Raw genomic sequence first — 27,437 nt, forward strand, 5'->3', positions numbered from 1 at the left:
CACATACACACACACACATACATACATACATACACATATACATATATGTAGGGCAGACAAATTCTCCAACGCGCAGCTTGGAGAATCCAAAGCTTTGGGTAGTTCAGTAGTTGGGTAGCCTACACTGAGTGTGTTCCTTTAAGAGATTTCTCTTCAGACACGCCCACTTGCTCAACAGAGTCCCAGTTTAGTTCACTCAGTTGAGCCTGTGACACTGTCTGAAAATTTCTCTGCAAATTCTACCAAACTATTGTTCCTGAAGCTTTGGATTCTTCAAAGTTCTCATTTTTTTCCTTTTATTGTGGATTTTTCCTATCTTTGTCTGATTGCTAGGGGTGAGTTTTTTTTGACAGCTGCCTCAAGCAAGCTGTCCATGGCAGTTTCCTGCTCTACGGGAAGCCCGGCCACTTCTTTGAATCTCCCACCCCATTTAACAGCCGCTGGCGTGTGGGTAGGTTTCCAGGCCTGCCGGCAACACCGCCCCCGCCCCTTTCAAACCTCCTTAATTGCTCTGAGCAGCTTGAGATCGTTGCCCTGCTCTCAGTGGCACTTTCTCTGTGTTTTGAACTGGATTGCGGCATTTGGATCACTTCTGAGTGATCGCATGCCTGAGGAGCGCCGGGACAACGCCGCGGCCCATTTTCGTTGAGCCCTTGATCGTCAGACCGCCCTCGGCATCGCAGCGGTCTCTCTCCTGGCTCCGATCCTTTTAACGCAGCGCGGGGGTGCTTTTGAGGCTTCAGCTGCGCGCCTCGCATCATCGACTCAGCTAATTGCCCTTGGTTGTTTTTGGCGGTGGCGCTTGGAGACTGCGGCCTTTTTTGCGCCATTTTTGCCCGCCTCAGCGCTGGGAGCTGGAACTTTGACAGCTCGCGCCGTCTTGCCTGCGCTCCTAACGAGCCTCATTAACTCCCTGCCGAGCCTGATAGTTTTGGCCATCTGAAGAGGACTGGAAAATCAATAGATCCGTTTCAAGTCCCTCAGTTTATCTGCAACCCTCGCCCTGCACCATTTATTTGGTCTCTGGCCAGTAAATTTAACGGCTGCCATTTTCTACCTAGTGACTGCCTCGCGCATGAGCAAACAGCTGCTGAGTGCCAATTCCCAACCTTGCTGGCAAATTCTGGCAATATATTCTGTTTTTCTCCCCGGTTCCTTCTGGACTTACCTGTTGTGCTTCCTCAGCTCTCCCTCTGTTATTTGAGCCTCAGTTCATACCTGTTTAAAAAAAAAAAAGATAGACAATTAATAAATATTCTGTTGAATTAATATTTAAATAATAATAATAAGAAGACAGATACATTCCTTTTCGTTCCCATTGTTATTAAATATGGCCAAACGTGACCTTTCCTCTGACCTGGAGGATATTCACAGTTGTCCTGAACGGCACTCAGAGCAAAACAGACAGCATAAGAAGTCTCGCAAACGTTCTTCGCATCCTTCGTCTTCGTCTGCCGCCTCATCATCAAAGAGGTCCAAATCTTCTGCTGCAGTCAAGGACGCTTCCAGAAGGCACAAGGCTCTGGAACGACAATTTGAGAAGGCCCGTAAGCAGTCTAATCTAGCTTCTTTCTCACGCTTGCCAGTCCCGCTATCACCAGTGACTGAAGCCAGTGATCAACCCATCCATCAGGTTGACCACCTACCTCTGCAGCCTGGAATCCAACAACCTGACATGAGCTGTTTTCCCGAGGAAATTCCGACCCAGTGCGTGGAACCGGTGGACCTCTCCTGTACCAACTCTCAATCTCGAAGGGCTCAGCCGGAGGCGACGTTTACCTCCACGACTGCAGGGTTGCGAGCCACGGAGCCGGCTCCACCGCCTTATCCTTATGACATTCAACAAATCATATCCGAGACTGTATCGCGCACTCTGGCAACAAAATCAAAACATCCAGTCCAATATGCTGCCTGGCCTCAACCACAATATCCTCCTCCTCGACCTCTGCATCGGGCATCCCAACCGGCCCTTTACCAATATCCCACCATGCCACACGTGGACGCTCTTCATCCAGATCTCGGACACGGCAGGGACTCGTCTTCGGAGGAGGACGAGGACGACCTTTTGGATATGGACTTATCCGATGATGCTGATATGCCGCCGGAAAAACCGACCTTCTCTGGCCTGTTCAGGCCCTCGCTATTTAAATCCCTTCTACATAAAGCCAAATTAGCCACGAAATTGGCAGATCCGACTCAACAGGTCGATCAACCGGCCCCTTCGCAACAACATGAGGCCCTATTCACGGCGCCCAAGCCCGAAGCGGACTTCATTCCGTGCCCACAGCTCTTCTCCGAGGTGATCCAGCGTTCCTGGTCCACACCCTCCTCTTTGCCGGCACCATCGGGTCTGGACAAAAAGCTGTATTGTTCGGCACCTAGCCTCCAGGAACTCCTTCAGTTGCCAACTGTGGACGCCCCTGTGGTCAATCTAACTGCTTCTTCGGTGATCTCTAACGACGTCGCCGATGGCCTGCGAGCAGAGGATCGGAAAGCTGACCTCACCTTTCGTCGTACGCACAATGCAGCCGCCTGGGCTGTTAGGGCGGCCACCTCGGCTTCCTTCTTCAGCCGGGCGTCCCTGATCTGGCTCCGCCAACTTCAGGAGCGCCTCCCTCCTGACGACTCACGCCTCTGCCAAGATGTGAACAAACTGGTGGCGGCTACAGAATACACGGCGGACGCTTCGCTCAATGCCGCAAAGTTTGCTTCACGCGCCCTGGTGTCCTCCGTTACATCTCGCCGCTTATTGTGGCTTAAAAATTGGAGAGCTGATGCAAAGTCCAGATGGCGCCTGGCCTCAACTCCATACAAGGGTTCCCGTCTCTTTGGGGACGCCTTGGACCCCATCCTTGTCGAGGACAAGGATAAGCGGAAGGTAATGCCATCCTCTTACAAAAGGGCAGATCGAAGGCCTTCGTCATACTCCACCAGGCAGCCCTTTCGTACCGACACCGGACCTTCCGGGTCCTTCTCTTCCAGGTCCTACTATCAAGGGTTCGACCGTTCTTCTGATAGATCTTCCTTCAGAGACCGCGGACGTAAGGCTCCAGCACCCAAATGGCCCTTCCGAGGCACAGGCTCCCGTGCCTTTAGAAGACGAAAATGACTACACCCACCTTCCCATTGGCGGCCGTCTGACGCACTTTCTCTCTCAGTGGGAGTTTTCGACGACGGACGCCTGGGTGCTCCAGACAATCCGACTGGGCCTTACCCTCGAATTTCACTCCCGTCCCCCCTCTCACTTTGTCCAATGCCCTCTTTTGTCCAATTTGGCCAAGCGTCAATTAATGGAGGCAGAAATCCATCACCTGCTCCAAATTCAGGCCATAGAACCGGTTCCCCCCCATCATCGCGGGACCGGCTTCTATTCAATATTTTTCCTGGTCCCCAAAGCATCGGGGGGTCACAGGGGCATCTTAGACCTCAAGAGGCTGAACGAATTCATCATTTATCATCAGTTCAAAATGGAGTCCCTCTGCTCGATTCTGGCTTCCATTCGACCATCGGACTGGATGACGTCTATCGATTTGAAAGAGGCGTACCTCCACGTGCCCATACGACCGTCCCATCGTCGTTATCTCCGCTTTGCCTACAACAACAGGCATTACCAATACAGGGCAATGCCCTTCGGCCTCTCCTCCGCCCCCAGAACCTTTACGAAGCTCCTGGCAGCAGTGGCGGCCCACCTACGTCAACATCCGATACGGCTCCACTGCTACTTGGACGACATCCTGGTGCTCTCCCCTTCCCCGCCCCGAGCCTTTCGAGACCTAGGAGTGGTGTGTCGCTGCCTTCGTCATCATGGCTTCTCCATCAACATTCCAAAGAGCCATTTACAGCCCACTACTCGAATTCTCCATCTCGGGACAATAATAGATTCAGTGGCGGGCCAGGTGTTCCTGTCAACGGATCGTTGCTCCAGTCTCCAGTCATTAACATCCCAGGTCCTTTCCTCTCGGAGGGTGACATTGCTGCTCCTCTCCCGCCTGCTTGACAAAATGATATCCTGCCTGTCCGTCGTCCCTTGGGCGAGGTTTCACTCCCGCCAGCTCCAATGGTTCCTCCTCCCCTTTCAGAGGACCAGGCGAAGCAACTCTTCGCACGAGTATCCCTCCCGCCGGATGTTTCAATGTCCCTCTTCTGGTGGTCTTCCCGGAGTCTACAGCAGGGCTGCTACTTCCAGAACCTACAGCGCCTGGTGGTGACAACGGACACCAGCCTGACGGGATGGGGAGGTCACCTTCTCTCTCACGTCGCCCAGGGTACGTGGTCAACAGAGGATCGTTGCAAAGGGATCAACTGGCTGGAGCTCTGCGCGATTCGCCTCTCTCTCCAACGATTCCAGCACATCGTGTCGGGGCACCATGTCCTGATACGCATGGACAATGTAACAGCAAAGGCGCATGTGAACCGCCAAGGAGGGACCCGCTCGGGACCACTCATGGAGGAAATGACCCTGCTTCTCATCTGGGCGGAGGCGCATGTCCTGTCCCTAGTAGCGGAACACATTGCCGGGACCACAAACATCACAGCGGACTGGCTCAGCAGGCAACACCTGGACCACGCCGAGTGGCGCCTTCACCCGGATCTGTTCGCCGAGATCGTTCGCAGATTCAGCATGCCTCTGGTCGATCTATTTGCCAGCCGCGACAACACACACCTTCCCAGATTCTTCACCCGTTACCAGTGTCCTCAGGCGGAGGGAGTCGACGCCCTTGCCTCTCCCTGGCCCCGGGGTCTCCTCTATGCCTTTCCCCCTCTGCCACTCCTTCCTCGTCTAATCCGCAGGATAATACAAGACAGGGCCGACGTCGTTCTGGTTGCACCCCACTGGCCTCGGAGGTCCTGGTTTGGGGATTTGATGGACCTGTCGGTGACACGGCCGTGGTGGATTCCAGGGGACAGGGTCGTCCTCAGCCAGGGGGTCATTCTGCACCCAGATCCGCAGTGGTTGCAGTTGACCACCTGGCGCTTGAGAGGATCTTGCTAAGGAGAGTCAACGTACCTAGCAATGCGATTCCCACTATTCAGGCGTCCAGGTGGCCGTCAACGTGCCGCATTTACAATGCAACTTCGACCTCCTTCTGTTCCTGGTGTGCTAAATCCCACCTGGACCCAACGTCTGCTTCCGTTCCTGAAGTGTTGGGATTCCTTCAGGATGGCATGGACAAGCACCTTGCGCCTAACACTCTTTGTCGCCAGGTTGCTGCTCTAAGTACCGTCCTTTCTGCTTCCGCAACGCTTCCTCTCTCTCAGGACCCTACGATTTGCGCCTTCCTTCGAGGGGCAACCAACCTGCGCCCACCTGTTATACATCGCTACCCGACCTGGGATTTGACTCTGGTCCTTCAGGCCCTCATGCATCCTCCATTTGAGCCTCTCGCTTCCATCAGCCTCCGTTTTCTGACGCTTAAGGTAGCGTTCCTGGTCGCAATTACTTCAGCTCGCCGAATATCTGAACTTGCGGCCTTATCGGTGAGAAGCGACCTCTGCGTTTTTCACACCAATCGCGTCGTACTGAGACTAGACCCATCATTTCTACCTAAAGTAAATTCCTCCTTCCATCGAGCCCAGGAATTGATTCTCCCGGACTTCTGCCCGGAACCTCGACATCTTCGGGAAGCAAACTGGCACCTCTTAGATGTCCGCCGGGCCTTGCGCAGATACATTAAACGAACGGAGCATTTCCGAAAATCTGAATCGCTCTTCATCTCCTTTCTGCCCGCCTCCATGGGCCGGAAGGTTTCTTCTACGACAATTGGGAGATGGATCAAATCCTGCATCTCCAGGGCTTATTCAGCTCGGAACAGACCAGTTCCGCAGAGAATCCTTCCACACTCCACCAGGAGCGCCGCCACCACGGCCGCATGGGCCACTAATGCCTCCGTCTCCGACATCTGCAGAGCGGCTACCTGGTCATCCTTAAATCCCTTCATCAGGCATTACAAGGTGGACTCCTTCGCCTCGGCGGAGGCATCCTTTGGTCGCCGGGTGCTCCAAGCTGTATTCAACTCTTCAGACGACGTGCAGCAGCCAGTTTCCCCCCCTGTCTGAACTTGCTTGGGTAAATCCCGAAGCTTTGGATTCTCCAAGCTGCGCGTTGGAGAACGGACGTTGCTTACCTGAACGTCCCTTGTCGACGCGCAGCTGGAGAATCCAACCAACCCAGCTTGGCTGCTGAACATTTCTTCTTTACGCTCTACTGCTCCTTACTTCGTGAAGAAAACTGGGACTCTGTTGAGCAAGTGGGTGTGTCTGAAGAGAAATCTCTTAAAGGAACACACTCAGTGTAGGCTACCCAACTACTGAACTACCCAAAGCTTTGGATTCTCCAGCTGCGCGTCGACAAGGGACGTTCAGGTAAGCAACGTCCGATCTGTTTGAAGATGATGTCCTCAAGGGCCCAATCATTTCTGCCTTGAATAGGGCCCAGAAACCTATTGGCAAGCAATCCAGCTTCTGCAGACTAACCTGATCTGTTATCGAAACACCCAATATAGTGTAATATAGTTCTCCTTTCCAGGAAACCTCAGAATAAAAAGAGCCTGAAAAATCACATTCTGTCTAGATATATTATATTTTTTCATGAAACCAGATACACTTGCAACAACCTTTACAAGTAACTTCACAACGTTGTTTCATTGCAGAATTTAATTATAATGATAATGATATTTAGGAACTATCCTTAATAGGTTTCTCATTATTTTACATAATTGTAAATCTATGCTATTAGGGCTAAGTACAATAAAATACTTTTCATTTAACTATCAACACTTCTTAATGTTAGTTTATGGGATATTTTTCAGCTTTTTGCCTTGCTAATGTATAATTGGATATATAAAATCAACACTGAGCAAGTAAAAGCTGTGCAAACAGCTTAGAGCCTGCTAAAGAGTTTAATAGCTTAAATTGCCTGCAGTTTTGTTAAGTCTATTTGTTTTTATTATAAAAATAGACAAGGACATTTCATATTGAAAGCATGTGAAGGAATATTCCTACTTAAATGAGTACTCAGATTATTGAAATAAGAAATGTGCTTGTAATAATGTTTTAAGAAAGTTTGGGGCTTTGAAGACATGCACTTTTAGAACAATTTATTTCTTGGTTTTTAGAAAGACAGGAACACCAGCATAACGAAAATAACAATAACAACAAAAAATGAGGACAGAAGCCTCAGAAGAGCACAAAGAACAGCAGATTTAATGGTTACTTAAACTAAAAGATGTAGCAATTGCTAAAACAATCCAGATAATATGTAAGTCTTTGTTCAGGGTAATTGACTCATTTAATCAAATAAAAATAAAAAAAATCTTTTCCTAGCTTGATATTTATCCAAAATGTGGAATTATAATTCTTGTTATTCAGCCAATGTGGTATTTGTATCATGTTGGCTAGGAATGATAGAACTGCAATCAAATGCATCTTAAAGTCTTGCAACTTTAGTAGAGCTAACTTATTTTTCAGTTCATTTAAGCTTCTGTTATATCCCATCATTTTTAACAACTTTAAGGCTAGTATGTACTAGGTTACTCTTGCAAAGGTACAGTTTAATGCTTTTCCATCATCCTGCTGGGAAGATTGCAGGATATACATCTTGTACAAAGAATTTGTCCCTGTAACATTATTGGCTCTTTACTGATTTTTTCAACCATGCCATTTAAATCATGCATATGTATATTTTATTTTATCAACTCTAGGTCCAATGTGACTAGCCAAATTTTTCTAAACCATGATTAGACTAAGGACTAAAGACAGTAAGACTATTGTTGAACTATTTCATGAGACTTGTTTCCTATGGGATGTCAAATATATAAGCTCTTTTCTTTCTTTGTTATTATGTTTGCTCTTGGCTCCTTTTTAATAACCTTTCAGTCAATCAGTTAGTTGTCAGTTGTCCCTTTTTCTAGCTCTTTATGATTTTGTTCTTTATATATTTAGAAATTGATATCAGAGCCATGCTAACACTGGAGGCTCAATCATATCCTCTGGCTAATATAGGAGCTAGCCTTTGTTTAGGTTTTAGCTGGTTGAAGTGCATAATGTATTTTCTTGGGCTGTGATTTTATTTCCTAGATAGTTAAAAGAAAGTAAGAGAATGGTGCCAAAGGACTGAAATACAGACGATTGCTTCTTCATAGGATAAGACCAGAATCAATTATTTAAATTCAAAGGAAGAGATTTCTGTCAAACATTAACAGAAAGCCATTTCACAATGACACAGATTGCTTTAATAAGCAATGGCCATTTCTTCCTTGGGGATAGTATAAATAGAGACTGGGAGACCTTTTGTGAAGATTTTATTGAACTTAGCAGATGAATGGATTGAACCCCAAGGTTACTTTGAAGTCTATGATTCCCCTATTTATCCAATATTTTTAAAAGAGTAACATCTTCTAAGAGTACTGTATTTTCCGGCATATAAGACGACTGGGCATATAAGACGACCCCCGAATTTTCCTGTTAAAATATAGGGTTTGGGCTATAGTCGCCGTATAAGACTACCCCTCTTCCAACGCACGCCAAATAAAAATTAAAAAACATCAACTGGCTCACCCACAATGTAAAAGCAGCTGTGCTAGACCCAAAATGGCCCCTGCAACAAGCAGAACCTCACACAGCCACAAAAAGCCCAAAAAAATAACTTTCACACTTTACACACACACAACACAACACAGCTGGCTCACCCACAATGTAAAAGCAGCTGTGCTAGACCCAAAATGGCCCCTGAAACAAGCAGGAACCTCACACAGCCACAAAAAACCCAAAAACCTAACTTTCACACTTTACACACACAAAATTCCACATACAGCTTTGTGAGATTTTGTGTGTTTGTATAGAGTGAAACACTACAAAAACATACTAAATCTCAGAAAGCTGCACAAATATTATTTTATTTTTATTTTTATATAAAAGCAGCTAAATTTAAAACTTCCTAAACTTTAAATGGCTAGGTCTAAAAAAGAACAACTAAAAAAACCCCCAATTAACTATTTTTTTTTAAAGATCCAAAGGGGGTAAAAACTTACCCAATAGAACAGGGGTCTCCAACCTTGACAACTTTAAGACTTGTAGACTTCAACTCCCAGAATTCCTCAGCCAGCTTTGTTTTGCTGGCTGAGAAATTCTGGAGTTGAAGTCCACAACTCCCTGCCTGCTTGATTGCAGGCAGGGAGTTGCTTGCTGATGGAATGGATTCAGGCAAGCGAAGCAAGGCAGCAAAGCAAGGCAAGCAGCTAAGGTAAGCAAGCTGGAGGGAGAAAACTTTTTTCCTTCTCCATGGCTCTGGCGATCCCAGCTGAGTTGCCTGATTAGCAGATCGTCAGGGCTTGGATCGTCAGAGCCATTTAAGGCTCGTCAGAGCCTTTCGGGCTGGTCTGCCTGGTTACAGGAGAACGACACCGGCGTATAAAATGACCCCGACTTTTGAGAAGATTTTCATGTGTTAAAAAGTCGTCTTATACTTTGGAAAATACGGTATATTTCGAAGCAACATAGTTATATGACTGGTGTAATCTACATTTTTGTTAATGTAGAGAACATTACACTAACATTAGTTATCATATTTTATAAGGCAGTGTAGTAGTTTAGATTCAAAGGAGAAAAGATGATATCAAGAATGAAGTATTAATGCACTTACTTGTTGATATCTTCCTTCCCCCTTCCCTTTGAATCTAGATTGCTGCCGAACATCTTAATTATTCATGAATAAGGTTCTCTGTAAACCCCTTGGAACAGTTTCACTTGTAGTAACAAATGTAGTTGATCTACTTAATAAAGTAAATTACATTAAAATACTAATTGGTGAGCAATATTTTAATTCTATTTCTAAAAGCCAGTAACAGATCTTTCTATAAATAGGCACAATTGAATTAAAGGAACTACCCACATGCAGGTATCTTGAAAATATGTTTTACTTCAGTTGTTTCTATACTACTTATTATAATTCCAGTGGTCATAAAATATTCCTAGAAAAAAAATCTAAACATATTATTATATTTTAATTAGATATCTTTTGAAAGCCTCTGGCTAAGTAAAAGGGGACAAAATGGAAAATGATAATTTTCATCTCTCCCTCCTTTTTCGTCCTCATATACTTCCACTAGTATAATCTCTTCTCAGTTGGTGCATAACAGTAATTCCTTCTAGACAGGAATTCCCTGGAGTTGTCGTAATAGGGTTGATTAGCTTAAGACATGTTTTTAAGTTCATGAGTAAAATGCTTATATCAGTTTTTCTTTTTAAAAACGACTTGCATCATTAGCACACACAAAACTACATTTAGTTATGTGGGGAATTAATTGTTTAACCTTAGTTGAGAGGGAATCAGTTGATTTCTCTCACTTGTTAGTAAGCTTAAAATTTCCACAAAACTGTCTTGTTTATCCTTCCTATCCTACTTCTGATTGCTTCTTTTGACAGATGAAAGATGACTGAAATTAGAAAAGTAGAAAAGCCTTGTAGTGTTTTTTAACTTCTTGCAAAATATGGTGATACTTTGATGAGTGGACCTAACTAATCCTTACTGATATTAATGGTAATAAACTCTGGAGAAATGAAATAGTTTCCAGAAAGAGAGCTATGTTAATCTTTTTGAGCGGAAAACCAATAGTCATGTGGCTTTAAATGCAAATACGTGTATTACTGCATAGGTTTTGTGGCTTTCAATCCACCATAGATCTGATTAAGCCATTTGAATTAGAACATCTATCCCATTGCAATTCTATGGCTGCATGTTATGGTTATTTTATTATGCTTTTATCTTAATTTCATATATTGCCTCCCATATTGTACATGCTGATGCTTTATTTAAACGAAATTTGTATATCAGTGATTGTCAGACTTTTGTCGATGCCATACGCTAAAATAAATAAATAAAGCCATTTGACACTTTCCTTGTTTGGGGAGACGAAAAGAAAGAATATTTTTTTTGCCTTTTGGATATCCTTACACATACCATCTTTTTATCATAGAAGGAAATTGATATTATTCTATAAAAACATAAGAAATGTTGGTGATGAAATGGAGAAAGTAAGAAGAATTGAAATTGCAAGATATACAAACATTTTTACTCGAATTGTGCTACATCAGTTTTGCTAACAGTAAAAAATAAATAATAAATAAGTAGCAAACATATATAAGAACTCAGTTTTTCCTCCTGAATTGCCATAATCACTTCTGTTATTAGATGCCTGGCAACAAGAGTCTACTTTTAGTGTACCTCAGGCTTTACTCTTACAACAACCTAGGTATGATACTGAAAATCCACAAGAATTTTGTGCAGACAATTTAAGAAATGTGACAGTTACTTCAGATTTCTTCAAATTTTGCAATAGACTCTGTTTACCCAATAATATGAGGATTCTTCCCAAATAAATACCTATGAATTAGTAGCACCCCATAACAAACGCAATTATGACACATGCAACATGCAAATGACATCTCATGCAAATGTATTAAATCATGGCACTTACATTAATGACCTAATCACATGCATTTAATCCATGCTGTGGATTACCCTCTCAAGAATTTATTCAGGGATTTAGAGGGTTCTCTGCGGATATGGTGTCAAATACAAACAAGATAGATAAGAGATGCAATAAACTGCAAAAATCCAATGCAGGAAACCTAGACTGGAAATGACTTGTGACTTCTGAAGAGCTGCTAGCTTGATGAATTTTAATTCTTTTTGTAATATTTAAATAAAATTTCATTTTTGTTGTTGTTGTTCAGTTTCTCTTCCCGTAATTCCCGGAGGAAGGGAAGTAGGTGCATGTGTTAAGAATATATCCAAATTTAGCATGAACTAACAATGTAGCCATTTCTGACTGTTTATGTTTGAACTGTTCAGAATGTATATGATGTGAAAAGGTTTGTATTTATAGATCTTCCACATCACATTTAATCTGTCCTTTAAAAAGGATGTGCTCAGGAATTCTTTTCAAATATGCTACCATTTCTTCAGTCCTTGGATGATAGATGTTTCACCTTCCCAATTTTGCCTAATGCTGCCTCTGAAGAGGCAAAGAAAGTGTGCTTAAATGTTAACTACATCCTTTTTTGAGCATTAATGATATATAGCATACTAATTAACTTAGAACTGCATAGTTTATAAAATGGTTTTAAGTAAGAACTTAATAGTTAAAAAGTGGAAACTGTTCATATAAGAAACATATTTTTCTGCTTCATTTTAAAATTAATTTTGCCATCTTTGAAGCATGTTTAATACTCAAAATGAGAACTTAGACTACTTCTGTTACCTTGATTTGTTCTCTTTTACTATTGCATTTGTATAGTGTTGTATCATTCCCTCCTCTAGTGCTAATATAGTTGTCAGTGTTATCATCTTCTAGTGTTTACTTGTTGTGAAAACTGCTGCTTGAACACAACAAAATGTAATCATAACAACTATCTTGTGTATCTCATGAGGGAGGGTATCTGTAGTATGTAGTTTTTATTTGTGAAGTATATTGTGAGCTTGGAATAACTTATTTCCCCATTGCCTTGTAAAAGATTCACCTGTGTTTGACATTCAGGGTATTTTATATTAGAGGATAATGCATTGTTGTATAAACAGTTCTAAATGCCAAGCTAGTTCACTTCTGTAATAAGAATTCTACATCCACGGTACATAATCTGCCTTTTTTTGTGCTGTAAATCTAAAACATGTGATTGTAGAAATAGAGAACAGATTAAGGGAAGTAAAAACACTGGCAAGTACCAGAAATGCATATATACTTCTTTAATTCCAAATTCTTTACAGGTAAAAGAACAGGCTATAAATGTTTTAAAGTGATGGCCTCTTGCAGAAATTTCAAGCAACTAAGACAGTGACAGAGTCAATATCTCTATATCTAACTATCTATTCCCCAGTGATGAAAATAATTGATTTGAGTTCTTTAAGAAGCAGTTAAAATACTCTCCTATAATAATCTCAACTACATATACAGTTGGTTTTCTGCTATTACCCAAATGTTTCCCGAAAATAAGACACAGTCTTATATTTTTTTTTGCTCCAAAATAAGCACTTTGGCTTATTTTCAGGGAAACACAATTTCAGGGTATCAGTCCAGTTGGGTTCCCCCATGGGACCTGCACAAAAGGTAGCAAGCATGCGCGGGATGACGTCCGGCTGCAACCTGGTACACTTTGGAGTTGTGCGTCCATGCAACGCAGGTGAGTTGATTACTTATACAAGCAGCAGATGGCAGCAGATGCACCGGCGGGGGGGGAACATGCAAACCAGATGCGCTGTGCGGGCTGCGGGAAAGCCTTCCCCCGAGCCTCTGCTTCCATCTGCTCTGGTGCCGCTGTGCAAAGATGAGCCTCTCGTGGCCGGCCACCTGCTCCGGCCCACCAACTCTCAGCTTTCCTGTGGCTCACACATCACATCCAGATCGCCTACCACACCCCTGCGTCTGCTTCCGCCTGCTGCTTGGACAGGTAATCAACTCACCTGTGTTGGCTGCGGCTGCTACTGGACACAGTTGGTCCCCACACCACCTCCGGTGCTGGCCACCCCCACCCCCTCCTGATGACGATCTTCACTTTCTTTATATTGTTTAAAAATCAGGCTAGGTCTTTTTTTTTAAAAAAATTTTTTTAAACTTTTATTAATTTAAGAAACCACATAATACATTTATAAATGCAAGTAAAACAATTTACAACAAGCATCATCTTAATAACATCTACCTATAATATCTGAATTGTTACAATATCAATATCCTATATTCTTCAATATACAATATTTCTCTCACCTTATATAATGATATTATTTTATTGATATCTCGTGTCTCTTTCTTAAATTTCATTTGATGTAAAAATTTATTTTACTCTATTGATATCTTTTCTTTTATTTAATTTTTCTTTCTTTCTTCTTCTCTTTTTTTTCCACTTCCCTCTAACCATTTATACCATTTTTGCCAGACCAGATAATATTCAGATTCTTCCTTTCCTTGGATCTCCTTGGTAAGTTTATCCATCTCAGCGCATTCCATAATTTTGGATATTAATTTCTCTTGAGTCGGGACCTCTTCTTGTTTCCAATTTTGTGCATATATAATTCTTGCTGCAGTCAAAATGTGTGTTATTAAATATATTATTTCTTTTTCATATTTGCTTGTAGGTATTCCTAATAAATAAGTTTCTGGTTTTAATGGCACCTTTTGAGTTATTATTTGTTCCAGTTGCATTTTTATATTGTTCCAGAATTTTTTAGCTTTGGGACATGACCACCATATATGATAGTATGTCCCTTTATGCGCTTTACATTTCCAAAACAGTGGAGATGTGCCGGGAAACATTTTAGAAATTCGCGCCGGTGGTAGATGCCGCCTATAGAACAATTTATACGCATTTTCTTTGTATGGTACGTTAATTTATTAATACTTTTCCACAATTTTTCCCACTTATTTAATTCTATTGCATACCCAAAATTCATCACCCATGTGATCATATTCTCTTTAACTACTTCCTCTGCTAGTTTATATTCCAACAGAAAATTATAAATTTTAGGACTTCCTGTCTGGTTTCCGGTGCCGCCAGACGGTCCTCTGCGACCGCCGCCCCGTTGTCTGTAAAAGAGCCGCCTTTACATCTGAAAGGCGGCTCGAAAAACTCCATTTCCTGATGGAAATGCGAGTCTGAGCGGGTGGGGGTGGGTAGAGCCCTCTGCGAAGTCCCCAGAGTCTTTTTAAACTCTTGGGGACGAGTAGGTTGGCGCTCCCCCTTTTTCCCTCGCCGCCGCTCCAGGCATCGGGTGCACTATGCACTTTTGCATAGCCAGGCGCTGGAACCGGACTAATCAATGAACTTAACAGATGGATCTACTAAAAAAAAATATGAGATTTGGATTTGGATTTGGGACCCTAAACCGCAAGTATTCTTAATGAATTTACAAGCATTTTAAAGTGAAGAGAAGGAAAAAAAAAAGTTTTAAAATGGCCGCGGAGGCTTGGGAAGTAGAAGAAAGAAGAGTCTTTTTATAACAGATACAAAGTTGCGGAATATACAGTGCTGGCTACAATTTGAAACAACAATAGTTATTTTAGGTTCCTCTCTTCCTGGTGATTACTTGATCTTGTTTGGGGGGTAAAAGAGAAAAGTCTGCTGGAAGGATGGCGTTAATAAAAGCTGACAGACAAGAAAGGGGGGGTGCTCCCCCACTCTCTGAGCTTACAGACTCTGCAGAATGGTTGTAATTTAAAAGAATTTATTCAGGAGGAAATGGCAAAATATTATGAAACTGTGAATCAGAAATTTGAAAATTTAAGGCAGGAAATTAAAGAAATGATACAACTAAAGTATGATAATTTGCAACAAAAGATTGTAACAGTGACTAATGGTTTTTCAGAAATTGCGATAAAGTTGGATACAAATATTAAATTGCTAGAGTCTAAAATGGAGAAAATTGATAACTTGGACAATAAAATATTAAGAATTGAAAAGGACTTAGCAAATATTCGAGATAATAGTTTAGAAGTAAAGTCTAAAGAAGAAGCTGGTCACGAGACTTATAATCTAGAAGATATAAAGCAAGGAATTGAAAGAGAGGCTGTAATGTTGCAATACAGGATCACAGAATTTGCGATCAGAATTAGAGGCTTACAGGAAAATAATAGTGATGACTTAAGAAAAACATCTGCTCAAGTTTTGGCTGGGATCTTAAAGGTTCATCACGGGGACGTAATCAGTAAAATTGATAAGGCTTACAGAGTGGATTCCTGGATTGCCAAGCAAAGGCAATTGCCTAGAGATGTGGTAATTTACTTTACAGAAAAAGAGATAAGAAATGATATTCTGCAAAAATCCTTTAACTCTACTTTACAACTGAATGGGAGAAAAATTTGGATATATAAGGAATTGCCGCCTAAGATCTTAAGAGATAGAAAGAAATTTGGGCCCTTGGTGACTGAGTTAAGAAGACAGAATATCTTATACAGGTGGGATGTCCCAGTGGGTATAATATTGAGATATCAAGGAGTAAGATATCAGTTAAATACTCTTGAAAAAGTGGAAGAATTCTATTATAAGGTACTTAAAAAGCAAAATCAACAAGAGATAGAAACCCAAGAAAAGCAGAAGGAGATGGAAATAATGAAGAAACAACAAATTAAAGAGGTCTCCATAGATGAGCCGCTTTTGGATCCTCTTTCAGAGGCCTCAGCTGGATTATCTAATATAAGAGAGGCGGTTCCGGACCCTAATGCAATGATTTGTCAAGCCACAAACGAGCATGTAAGTCAATCAGCTGATATACAATTTACAGAACCAGAAAGATCTCAGCCACAGATGCAAACCCAACAGGATCAAGCTACTCTTCAGCAAAACCAAATAGTTGATACACAATCTACAGAAAGGAGTTTAGGATGGAGATCCAACCCACAAGAAGTTAAGAAAAGAAGAAGTAGGTCTCACAAACATAAAAACTTTTAAATTAAACAACAGTGTAATGCCAGTTACTTATGAGAGGACTGAATATATAAAAAGATAATGGGCAAAATATTGGCTTATTTTATCCTGAGGAGAGTGGCAGATCTCTGCAGTGCTGAATTATTGGGTGTGAAAAAGGCCTTAAACCAAATGGTTGGAAATATCTTGTTTGTTTTTTGGAGTTCCGGATAAATACGTGTATGGTGAACTATATGGCAAGAGACTTATTCGATTGGGGCACGCAGAAGATCTGGTTGTTACCCTATTATGATGGTTGGAACCAATTATCTGGATCAAAGACACCTCCATAAACATTATATGGAATATAATTATAAAGTCACTCGGGTGGTTGTCGGGGTTTTTTCTTTTCCAATATGAAGATATTTGTTGCTGATGGGGGCAGATGGTAACTGAAGATATCGAAAATACTGTTGGAATAAGGATGCGATGTTACCCTAACATGGGTGGAGTTCATCATCCAGTTGAAAGATATTCCAGAAGATGCTATATGGATCATAAGTTTAAAGTTTTTTTTTTTGTTTTTTTTTAGGATCTTATTTACATAAGGGAATATTTTTCTAGGGGATTGGGTAGAAGAATAAAGATATTAAGAATAATTATGGTAATTCTGTAGGAAAGTGGGTGGAGAAAGGTTAGGTTATGGATTGTTTATTTTAAAGAAATGTTTAGATGTGAATATTTGTAATGAAGGGGGGAAACGAAATGGCTACTGGAACTGAATAAGTGTTAAATTAGGACTTTTTGATTACTTAGAATAGAAGTATGTTTTGAAATGTTATATTGTCTGAGGGGTAGTAAAAGGGTAGACTACGAGTAGAATTTGCTAAATTGGGAGATATAATAATATTATTATTTTAAATCAGGAGTTATTAGATAATGTTATAATAGAATGTCACTTTGAAATGCTTATTATAGCATAGTATACGGGGGTATGATAATCTTATTAAAATGAAAGGGTCAGTATATGGAGATTGAGTATGTGGATAGTAAAGTATGATATAATCTGTTATGAACTTGGGTTTTACTATGAGGAAGTCAAGGGGAGGGGGGGTGGGGGGGAGGAGGGGGGGGAAGGGGGAAAAATCTGTATTTGAAAAACTTTTTCAATAAAAAAAAAAGAAAATTATAAATTTTGGTTATTAATTTCTCATTGGGGCCTAATAAAATTTTATCCAACTGATTTGGTTCCATTTGAATTCCAGTTTTTTTCCATATCAGATTTATATCTAGATTTTAATTGCAAATATGACCACCACTCTATTTCCACATTTTGCATTCTCAATTCTTCTCTCATTTTTAGTTTTCCTTCTTCATTTAAGACGTCCTTATATGTTTTTAATTTATTTGTATCTATTGTATTTGGATAAATATGTGCTTCCATTATGGAAATCAGGCTAGGTCTTATTTGCTGAGTAGGTCTTATTTTCAGGAAAACCCAGTATGTATGTATACCAATATTGGTAAAGTGCTTAATTAATTACTGGATAATTAAATTTGGATAAAACCACTGTAAGTTCAAACAGGAAAATTCAGTTATATCCATTTACTTACAAATGCAGATATTTAGTTCAGTCTGATGATATCTGTGATTAGTATCAATTTTCTGAAATGTTGAAGAAAATTATGCAATTTATTTGATATAAATTTGTTTTTGTAGAATATACATTTATATTTTAAAAGGAGGTTCTTATAATATAAATTTCTCCTTACACTATACAAATTTTCCAGCTATTAAGAAACTTGCCAGATGATGTGATAGGGAAAGTAGCTGTACAGCATTTCTCAACAGGAAACAATTTAAGATCAACCTGAAAAAAAGATTATTACAGGAAAAAAGCAGCTTCCTACAATATTATATTTTTAGGGTTCTATGATAATCCTGGAATTTTCAAATTTTAAAAATAATTTATGAGTGAAAAAAATTAAGCTTCTAGTAACAGTAAAATACCATCATATGTCATTTAGGCGAGAAGCTTGGTGTAGAAATCTGCTCCAGCAATTTGCAGCAAGCAGCAGAGCCCTGCACAAAACAGCTGAGAGCAAATCAGCTGAGAGTCGGGAGGCGGATCCAATCAACTTGTGCTAATTAGACTGTGCTGAAGCTGAAAGGAACTGGTTTTTTTTTTTTGCTGTTTGCTTGCAAGGAGGTAACTGCTGCGAGACAGAGGTGGGCGGGGCTACATTCGGTGTATAAGATGCACCTAAATTTTCACTCCCTTTTATGGGGGAAAAAGGTGCGTCTTATACTCTGAAAAATACGGTAAGTATGTTCAGCTTCTTTAAAAATATTGTTGCTATTGTTACAACTATTATTGTTTGAGTGGTTTGCATAGTAGATTTTATGGTGTTGCTAAGAGAATATTTGTGCAGTGTTCTTAATATTTATCTCTTTCGGTGATCCATTACAATGATGTAATGACTATTTCATTTTACCAGAATGTCCTTTAGTTGGTCCAGTAGAATGCAATTGGTAACACTGCTAGTTGTATATTCAAGATCATTTTATTCTCCATATAGTGACATATTAACTGCTCTACACTACTGAGCAGTACTGTGTTTGTTTGTTCATATGGGACACTTCCAGTTTGTCTTACAAATCAGATTGTCTTGCAAGCAGAAGAAATTATATAAAGAGGTAATATTTTGCGGACTACTAACTTGATTTCAGGTTGGTCACTGTTAAAAAATAAGAATAGATGTAATTAAAGCTATCCTGTATTACAGTAGTTGTTACATGTGGATGCTCCCATCACTGGAACCTTTTAAGAAGAGACCGGGCAGCCATTTGTCTGAAATGGTATAGAGCAGGGATGTCAAACTCAATTTCGTTGAGGGCTGCATCAGGGTTGTGTTTGATCTTGGGGGTGGGCGGGGTGGCCAGCTCAACATCACTCATGTCAGGGGCGCCTGTGGTGGCCTGAGCACTCTGCCAGCGAAAACAGCATGCGGCCCTCTCGAAGTCCATTTTTGCTGGCAGAGTGGTAAGAAGCCATTGTTGTCAAAAACGGAGTCTGGGAGGGCCTCAGGTGGCCCTCCCAAACTCCTTTTTTGCTTGGAGGAGCACCACATGCCAGTTCTTCACTGTTTCAAAGACAGCCCCGCATGCCAGATCGAAGTACCCTGCACGTCAGATCTGGTCCATGGGACTTGAGTTTGACAACCCTGGTATAGTATCTTTCTACTTCAGCAAGGGGTTGGACTAGAAGATCTTGAAGGTTCCTTAACTGTGTTATTCTATGTTTTATGATCTGTTAGGAATGAAAAGCCATTCATATAAAATAAAATTTAAAATCAAATTGAAATGATGAGAAATATTAAATTTCCAGTGTTCTATTATTTTGAGATATGTTTTATGGATGAGTAATCATGTCATGAATTATTCTCATATTTGATAGATTATTCCCTAAACCAATTATAATAGGAAGTATTACCAGTTCAGAAAAGTTTATTTTTCTGATGATGTTCATGTGCTGATTTGTACAATTTTTTTCAATCAAAGCTCTTATTTCTTATTAAAACTCAGTTAGGACTTCAGTCAGGAAAATGTTGAAATTATCAGTATGTAATTATTCTGTGTGCTTTCCTACTGTTTCTGTTTTCATGCATTGTAAAACCTGCTGTTAATTTGCACTAAAGCTTTGTATATGTTTGGTAATAAGCACCATTGAGTACAGGGAAACTGCAGAGGTGCACACTATCCTGTGATGCTTTATATGTCTACATCTAACTAACTATGGTGAAGCCCTTCATTTCTTTAAAAAAAAAACTTGAAATAGTCTGTAGGATATTAACAGCATAATCCCTTGCTTACTGCATAACGTTTATCCATCAATTGCTTGCTGCTTATATCTGTGATTCCTTTCCTCTTCTCAGATTACACACTGACTGTAGAGGCTGTGAAGCTGAAACCATTCTTCATGGCAGGGCATACATTTGAAATGACCTGCAAGGTGTCATCCCAGAACATCAAGACTCCTCGTTATTCAGTCCTCATTACAGCAATGAAGTCTCTTAGTGATCGGACAAGAACAAATGGCACTACTCGTATCATTTCTCTCAATCAAGATTCAGTAGTTAGACGGGAAGACTGGACAGACCAGGACCGAGTGGATGGTGTAGTCTTGGAAAAGATCCAAGAAAATGAGTTCCGCTATAGGATGTACCAGACTCAGATTTCTGATGCCGGGCTATATCGCTGTGAGGTGACCGCATGGTCACCAGGGGGTGGAGGCAGATGGCGGAAGGCAGTTGATGGTTTCTCCAATCCTATCCAGATAGACTTCCAGACCTCAGGTTAGTACAAATGCCAGTCTAGTGAACAGTTTGGAATATATATCTGTATCTGTGTTTATAAAATTAGTATCAGAATTTCTCCAGGTTTTTATTTTAGTACTACTAATGGTAAAATAGAGAACTCTAGAAGAACTCTAACTCAGAACTTTGGTAATAGTTTTGCCCCTGAACCTTGTCATATATTATTTGCATTCTGGAGTAATTTGCAAAAATATAAGGCATGAATATATCCAGTTTGATGTGATATTGTTATTTCCTCTTCCATCATAATTCACTAATGGGAGTGACACTCCCTACTCTTTCCATAGTATCTTCAGTGTTCTTGCAGCTGTAGCTATCAGCGTGTACTCCTACCCAACTGCTGAAAAGCTTATTCAGAATGAAATAAATATACACATAGCTTTGATTTTATGGTACTTAGTATTTAACTTTGCTAACTTCCTTTTCTATTAAACTCCAAGAAATTAATTTAAATTTGGAAAAGACCCATAGATTCTATGGTGAGTAGTGTTTAGAGATACTAAGCATTACTTATCACTCTCCCCTGTACCACTTCCCATTCCAGACCACAATCACTCTTGTATAAAGAGCTGATAATAATGACACTTTTAATAATTGCATTTTACCTATGGAAAGAAAAAGATCACATGCAAACACAGGTTATACTTTATATTATGTATGAGAAAATAAGCATTGATCATACCTTCAAAAGTATTAAATATGTGTGGGAGAAAGTATATTGTGAGATATTTAAGGGAGGAAAAATGTCAATTTCCCATGCAGTAGCAAAATAGCAAGCAATTTCTTAATTTCAGCAGAATTAGGCAAGTATTGGACATTCAGAGCCATAAAATTTCAGCTGTGAAAATGAGACTACAAAAATGTTTCCATTTTTTCGTTAATACTTCCAGCCTCTGACATTCTCCTTTGTTTAATGAAGCAGCTTTCCTGCCTGCTGTTTTACCTTCTCTCAGATGTGTGGGTCACTGTAGGCCTGGAGGCAAGTAAAAGCTATCTATTGTATCACACAACACCATGGTATTTAGACTTTATTAGCAATAAACATGGAGAGCATGAAGAAAATAGATAAATCAAGAACTGGCAGCCAACTGCAGATCCTTATGGTTCGGAAATGCTTCTTTAACTTTGGGTCTTCCTTCAATAAACACAATTTTCTGTATTTATAATACATTGTAAAATAGCTCTAGCATATTTCCTATTCTTGGCTTAGAATATTGTTTCAGAAAACTGAATTGGTTTTCCTTTTCCTATATATTTATATTTTGTTTTAGTATCATTTAAAACAATACTAGATTAATGAAGCTGTAGTTTTCATTATAAAGTGCTACCAATGCAGACACTAGCCTTCAATTTAGGAATGAAGTAAATGTAGGAATATTTAAAAGAAGTGATATTTCAAATAAATAATTTTCATAGTATTAGGATAAGTTTTGTGTTTTATATTGATCTTTATTTGAAGTTGGAAGGACTTGTTAGTAACTAATTTGGTTTCCTTCCAAAGTTGCTTCAAGATATCAATTTTTCTGAATGTTTTACATTTCAAGAAGAGTTTTCATCTTTACAAATGTATAGCCAAAATGAACTGTCTGTGGTTCCTTTTTTTCCTTCTCTTTGTAACTTACGTGTAGTATTACTCAGTTAAGATTAATTAGATGCAATTAGGTCAGACCAGAATCTTCATGATTTTACTCTCTATTTTTTACATTACTGTTCAAGTTTTACAAAATTATATAATCTGCAATTTTCAATAAGTTTATAGTAATGGTATATCTCCAAACTACAGGTAGATTTTGATATATGGCTAGTTATTTAACAACCATTTGAAGTTACGACTGCGTCAACAAGGGTGCTTTATGACCCATAAAGCACTTCTGGGTGTCATAAAATGTCATGCTAGGCACCCTGTAGTCTTATGACCCCATTTCAAGTGTTTGACAACCAGCTGGCATGTAGTACCAGTTGCAGCATCTGCAGTCATGTAACAACAATTTATGATGTTTTTGTCAGTTTCCATTTTAAAAAATGCCCATTTGGGAAATGGATTGGCTTAATGACTGCATTTCACTTAACAATCACATGATTCAGACTTATGATCACATGATTCACTTAATAACTGCTGTAACAAATTATCAAAAAAATCAGCTCCACTCCCCTCAATTTATGGCTGCACTGACTTACAACTGAAATTCTATTCCAGTTGGTGTTGTAAGTCAGCAACTTCCTGTATTCTAGTCCTGAGATTCTTAACAAGATGTTTAATATACAATTTAAACAACATGGAGATAATATGTAGATTTGTCTCATTCCTTTCTTTATTTTAAAGTTCTATTTATCTATTTATTCATCACATTTCTATACCACCCATCTCTCCTAAGTGACTCTGGGCAGCTTTCAGTTCAAAAAAATCATAAAAGCATTAATAAATAAAGTTAGGATAATTTCTTGATCATTTTAAAGATTACTCTGAAGAATAATCAGATGTTCTGCAACACCCGTTAGATGTAATATATTCCCATTGTCTACCATAATCTTTGCTTTGGTCAATAAACAAAAAACAAATTTCCTTAAAATTAATATTATATGAAAACATCTAATCTTATATTCTTCTACCCTTTCTGAACCATATCAGTTAATCTTGAAGTGATGTCCCGGTGCCTAGACGCCATGTGGCTCTGTATGGGGAGAAACAGGCTTTGACTCAACCCTTCCAAGACCGAGTGGCTGTGGCTTCCAGCGTCCTGATATAGCCAGATGGTGCCATCACTGGCTATTGGGGGCGAGTTACTGGCCCCCTCAGAGAGAGCTCGCAACTTGGGCATCCTCCTGGATGCACGGCTGTCTTTAGAAGAGCATATGACGGCCGTGGCCAGGGGGGCTTTTCATCAGGTTCGCCTGATTCACCAGTTGCGTCTTTTCTGGATCGGGATTCCTTACGCACAGTCACTCAGGCTCTCGTCACTTCCCGCCTGGACTACTGCAATGCTCTCTACATGGGGCTCCCCTTGAGGAGCACCCAGAGGCTCCAACTGGTGCAAAATGCGGCCATGCGGGAGATTATGGGAGCGATGGGCCGCTCCCATGTGACACCCCTCCTGCGCGAGCTGCATTGGCTCCCAGTGGTCTTCTGGGTGCGCTTCAGGGTGTTGGTTACCACCTTTAAAGCGTTCCATGGCACAGGGCCTGGGTACTTACAGGACCGCCTTCTGCCACCAATAACCTCCCACCGGCCAGTTTGCTCCCACAGAGAGGGACTCATTAGGTTGCCGTCAGCCAGGCAATGTCGGCTGGCGATCTCCAGGGGGAGGGCCTTCTCTGTGGCAGCACCTGCCCTCTGGAACGACCTGCCCTCGGATATACGTAAGATACCAGATCTCCGTGCTTTTCGCCGTGCCCTCCAAACCTTTCTATTTCACCAAGCTGGGCTGGCGTAAACCCTCCCCCCTTTAGATATTTTAAATTGTAATGGATTTTAGTTGGGATGTTTTAATATCTGGGCCAAAATTTGTTTAATTTTTTTAATAATTTTAAATTTTGTATCGGATGTTTTTTATTCTTGGCTGTTCACCGCCCTGAGTCCAGCAGGAGAAGGGCGGTATAAAAATTCAATAAAATAAATAAATCTGTTATCTTTTCTCCATGTGTGATTCTATTCCACTTTGTCATATTTTAAGGAAGTTTATTTGCATGAGGTATTAGCATAATGGTTCATTGGTGCATCTGCCTTCTTTGATATGTGTGTGTGTATGTATGTGTGTGTATATATATATAGAGAAGGGGGGGCGGAGAACAATTTTTTAATATATATAGTATCTTGTTCCATACTTGTTAACATGGAATTATTGGCACTTTAACTGGCTCTTCTCTTGCAGCTTTAAATTGTTCAACTTTTCATTTATATCTGTGACTTTTCTATTTATCAGTTGGTCTATTGATTGTTACATTTCAATTTCTAATGAACTTGGTTCCTGAATATATTCTCTATCTATAGATGCTTCTATCATTCTGTAATCCCAACTGTAAAATATTTCAAATACAATATTTCCATCTTCCTTAAATTTCATTTGCCTCTACTAGTTCTGTTTCATGGTTACTCCTGAAGAGTTCTACCTTTGCTGTGAAGTTTCTTATGATTTCTATGATCTTTTAAAAATATCTCTCATTTTCAATTTCTTTTTGTTTTTATGAATTCATTGACATCTTGTCTGCAATATCTTGTCCTTTCTTGCTTGACATTTAAAGCCTCTGTTCAATTGTGCATCCTTGCTGCTGCTTAAGGCTTTTCATGCTTTGCTTTGCCTTGGCTATCATGATACCCTGTTATGAAAGTCATTTGGATCAGTGAGAAATGTTGGGTTTTTACAGTCTGTTTTATCTTTTCCAGTAGTTTTTCAGATTTTCTTCTATGCAATCTTAATATACTGAATCTGTTACTTGCATTATATTTAAGTATGTGTTTTCCAAGTTAGATCTTGCTGGCATTAAAGAATCGTCTTCCCAAAATTTGTTTAGCCTATATTCTGCATTTATCTGGTCTAGGATTACCAGATATCTGAACAGGCAAAGGAGGACCCAGACAATTGAGCATGAGGACAAGTGGAAAGAAAAGGAGTACACTCGTAATTGTTTAAATGCCCTGACATCTGCAATAAAAGTTATAGCAAAAAAGTACTAATGCCCACATGTATATGAAATTATTTTTTCCTACCTCAAGAAGATCTGATTCTCAATTACAAGAATGTCTTAGAGCCAGTTACAAAGCTAAAGCCTTCAGTGAATAACTGATTAAGGTCTTGTCAGTTTCACATGGTAGCGCAAGCCCATCAGAGGGTACTAATCAACTAATTAAGGTCACAGTGCTGAATTTGTTAATTTGAGGTCAGTATTACTTATGGCATTGCAGAAAAAAGCCACTCAGGTAGCTTTTAGATATTCAAAAAGTGAGACAATATTTGATTTTAAGGCTTTGTCTACTAGAGACAAAGACAAAAAGGAGGATATATTTGGTAATTCTAATCTGGTCCAAATATTTCTTTTGCATTCCCATGTCCTGTGCCCCATTCCTAATACTTCTAGTAACTGCAGTTGGCATATCTAACAGATATCTTAAATGTTATGCTCACTATTTCCTTTCTATAATATGCATCTATAGTAGGTACATACACTTTTATAACATTAATATTTCTGGATGTCCCATAATTCTAATAGATATGACTGCTTGTTCAGTTAGAAGACATATTAGCTTTTTGAGTATCATTGCCTTTCTATTTTTTTCATATAGTCTCATGACCTGAAGTGGCTCATTCTTGATATAATGCATTAATCCAGACAGAATGGAGTTGTTGGTCAAAAGACATTGACTCAATGACCAAGGTACAGTTTGTTCTATATTTAAGTTGTACTGAGAGAATATGTATGAAGTCTTGGAGTGGTCCTTAATCAGGAAGAGAGAAGCACATTTGTACAATTATTGCTAGAATATTAACTTGGCATTTTTCAAGGCTGTCAGATTAGGCAACAGTGATCCATTGTTCTGATTTAATTGTTACTGGGTCTTTTCTGGTGTATGCAAGAAAACGTCTTAGCTAGGCTGTTAATTGATGCATATTGCTAGGATTATATGATGCCTATGAAAAGGGGTTTAAGACTTTGTTGGTCATAACACCTTAAGATGATAATAAGTTGCATAAACTTACACATGAATAAAATGGATGACTGTAGATGGGCAAGAAATAAACATACCAATTCCTCTTAAAAATATATATTTGTATATGTAAAATAAAACACTAAAGGCCTCATTTTTTTAAAAAAAAATTCATTTGAAATAAACTTAAAAGAATCTAATTTACAATAATCTTTTTTCTGAGCTTGTTTAGTTTTACATAAAGTTTTATTTTTTTTAAAAAAAATAGACACTTATCATTTTCCACTCTGCATTTATTTTGGATCAACTTCAGTTCTGCTTTGTTGTTGCCTTCTGCGTGCACAAAAAGGAGTAAGTTTGAGGTTAAGAGCTTAAGATCAGAATCAGCTGTATCAACTGAGTTATTAACTCTTCTGAGCACAAAAAACTTTCATGTTTAATCATTATTCACTTCACTCCATCCATTCATTGTCCAGAGAAGGAAAAATAAGTAGAGTTTAAAGTGGCCAGTTTGCTTTGCACTGTTACAATTTTTTTAAAAAATTCTCTACAGAGTTGCAAAACATCTCTAGTCTGCTTCACAACTTAGAGCAGGAATCTCCAACCTTGGCAACTTTAAGGCTGGAGAAGCGAAGCTGGCTGGGGAATTCTGGGAGTTGAAGTCCTCCAGCCTTAAAGTTGCCAAGGTTGGAGACCCCTGACTTAGAGGATGTGAGAGATCATTATTCAGTTGCTTAAATCCCAGCCATCTTTACAACTTCAAAGATGGAGACAGCTATCAATTCAGCAATTCTACTATTTCTTAGTTTAGATGAAAAAAACATTTTTATATCTAATTCCAAGCCTCTGGATGACGTCTCCCTACATCTTCATATAGACTGTAAACAATTTTATAGACAGTATTGAATTTTGTGGAACTTGGCAATGGGAAAGCTATGGGATGAACAGAAACCCCCAGTTTTCCTTTTTTGGAAATGGCTGTGCAGGTAGGGAAAGCATTACAACACCATAGTGTCTCCAAGTCATGGAA

General features: G+C 39.9%; 1 protein-coding gene across 2 annotated transcripts in view; it reads left to right on the forward strand.

The window, feature by feature from the left end:
• The window catches only part of PTGFRN (prostaglandin F2 receptor inhibitor), a 110,064-nt gene that overhangs the window by 66,702 nt on the left and 15,925 nt on the right, over nt 1-27,437 (forward strand). For both annotated transcript variants that reach the window (XM_034414185.3, XM_087894987.1), the window contains exon 6: nt 20,326-20,745. In XM_034414185.3, coding sequence (XP_034270076.2) covers nt 20,326-20,745 — 420 coding nt within the window. The remainder of the gene's footprint in view (nt 1-20,325; nt 20,746-27,437) is intronic.

This window comes from Pantherophis guttatus, chromosome 5 (assembly GCF_059756535.1).
Source record: "Pantherophis guttatus breed Tessera chromosome 5, ASM5975653v1, whole genome shotgun sequence".
In the NCBI taxonomy this organism is placed as follows: Eukaryota; Metazoa; Chordata; class Lepidosauria; order Squamata; family Colubridae; genus Pantherophis; species Pantherophis guttatus.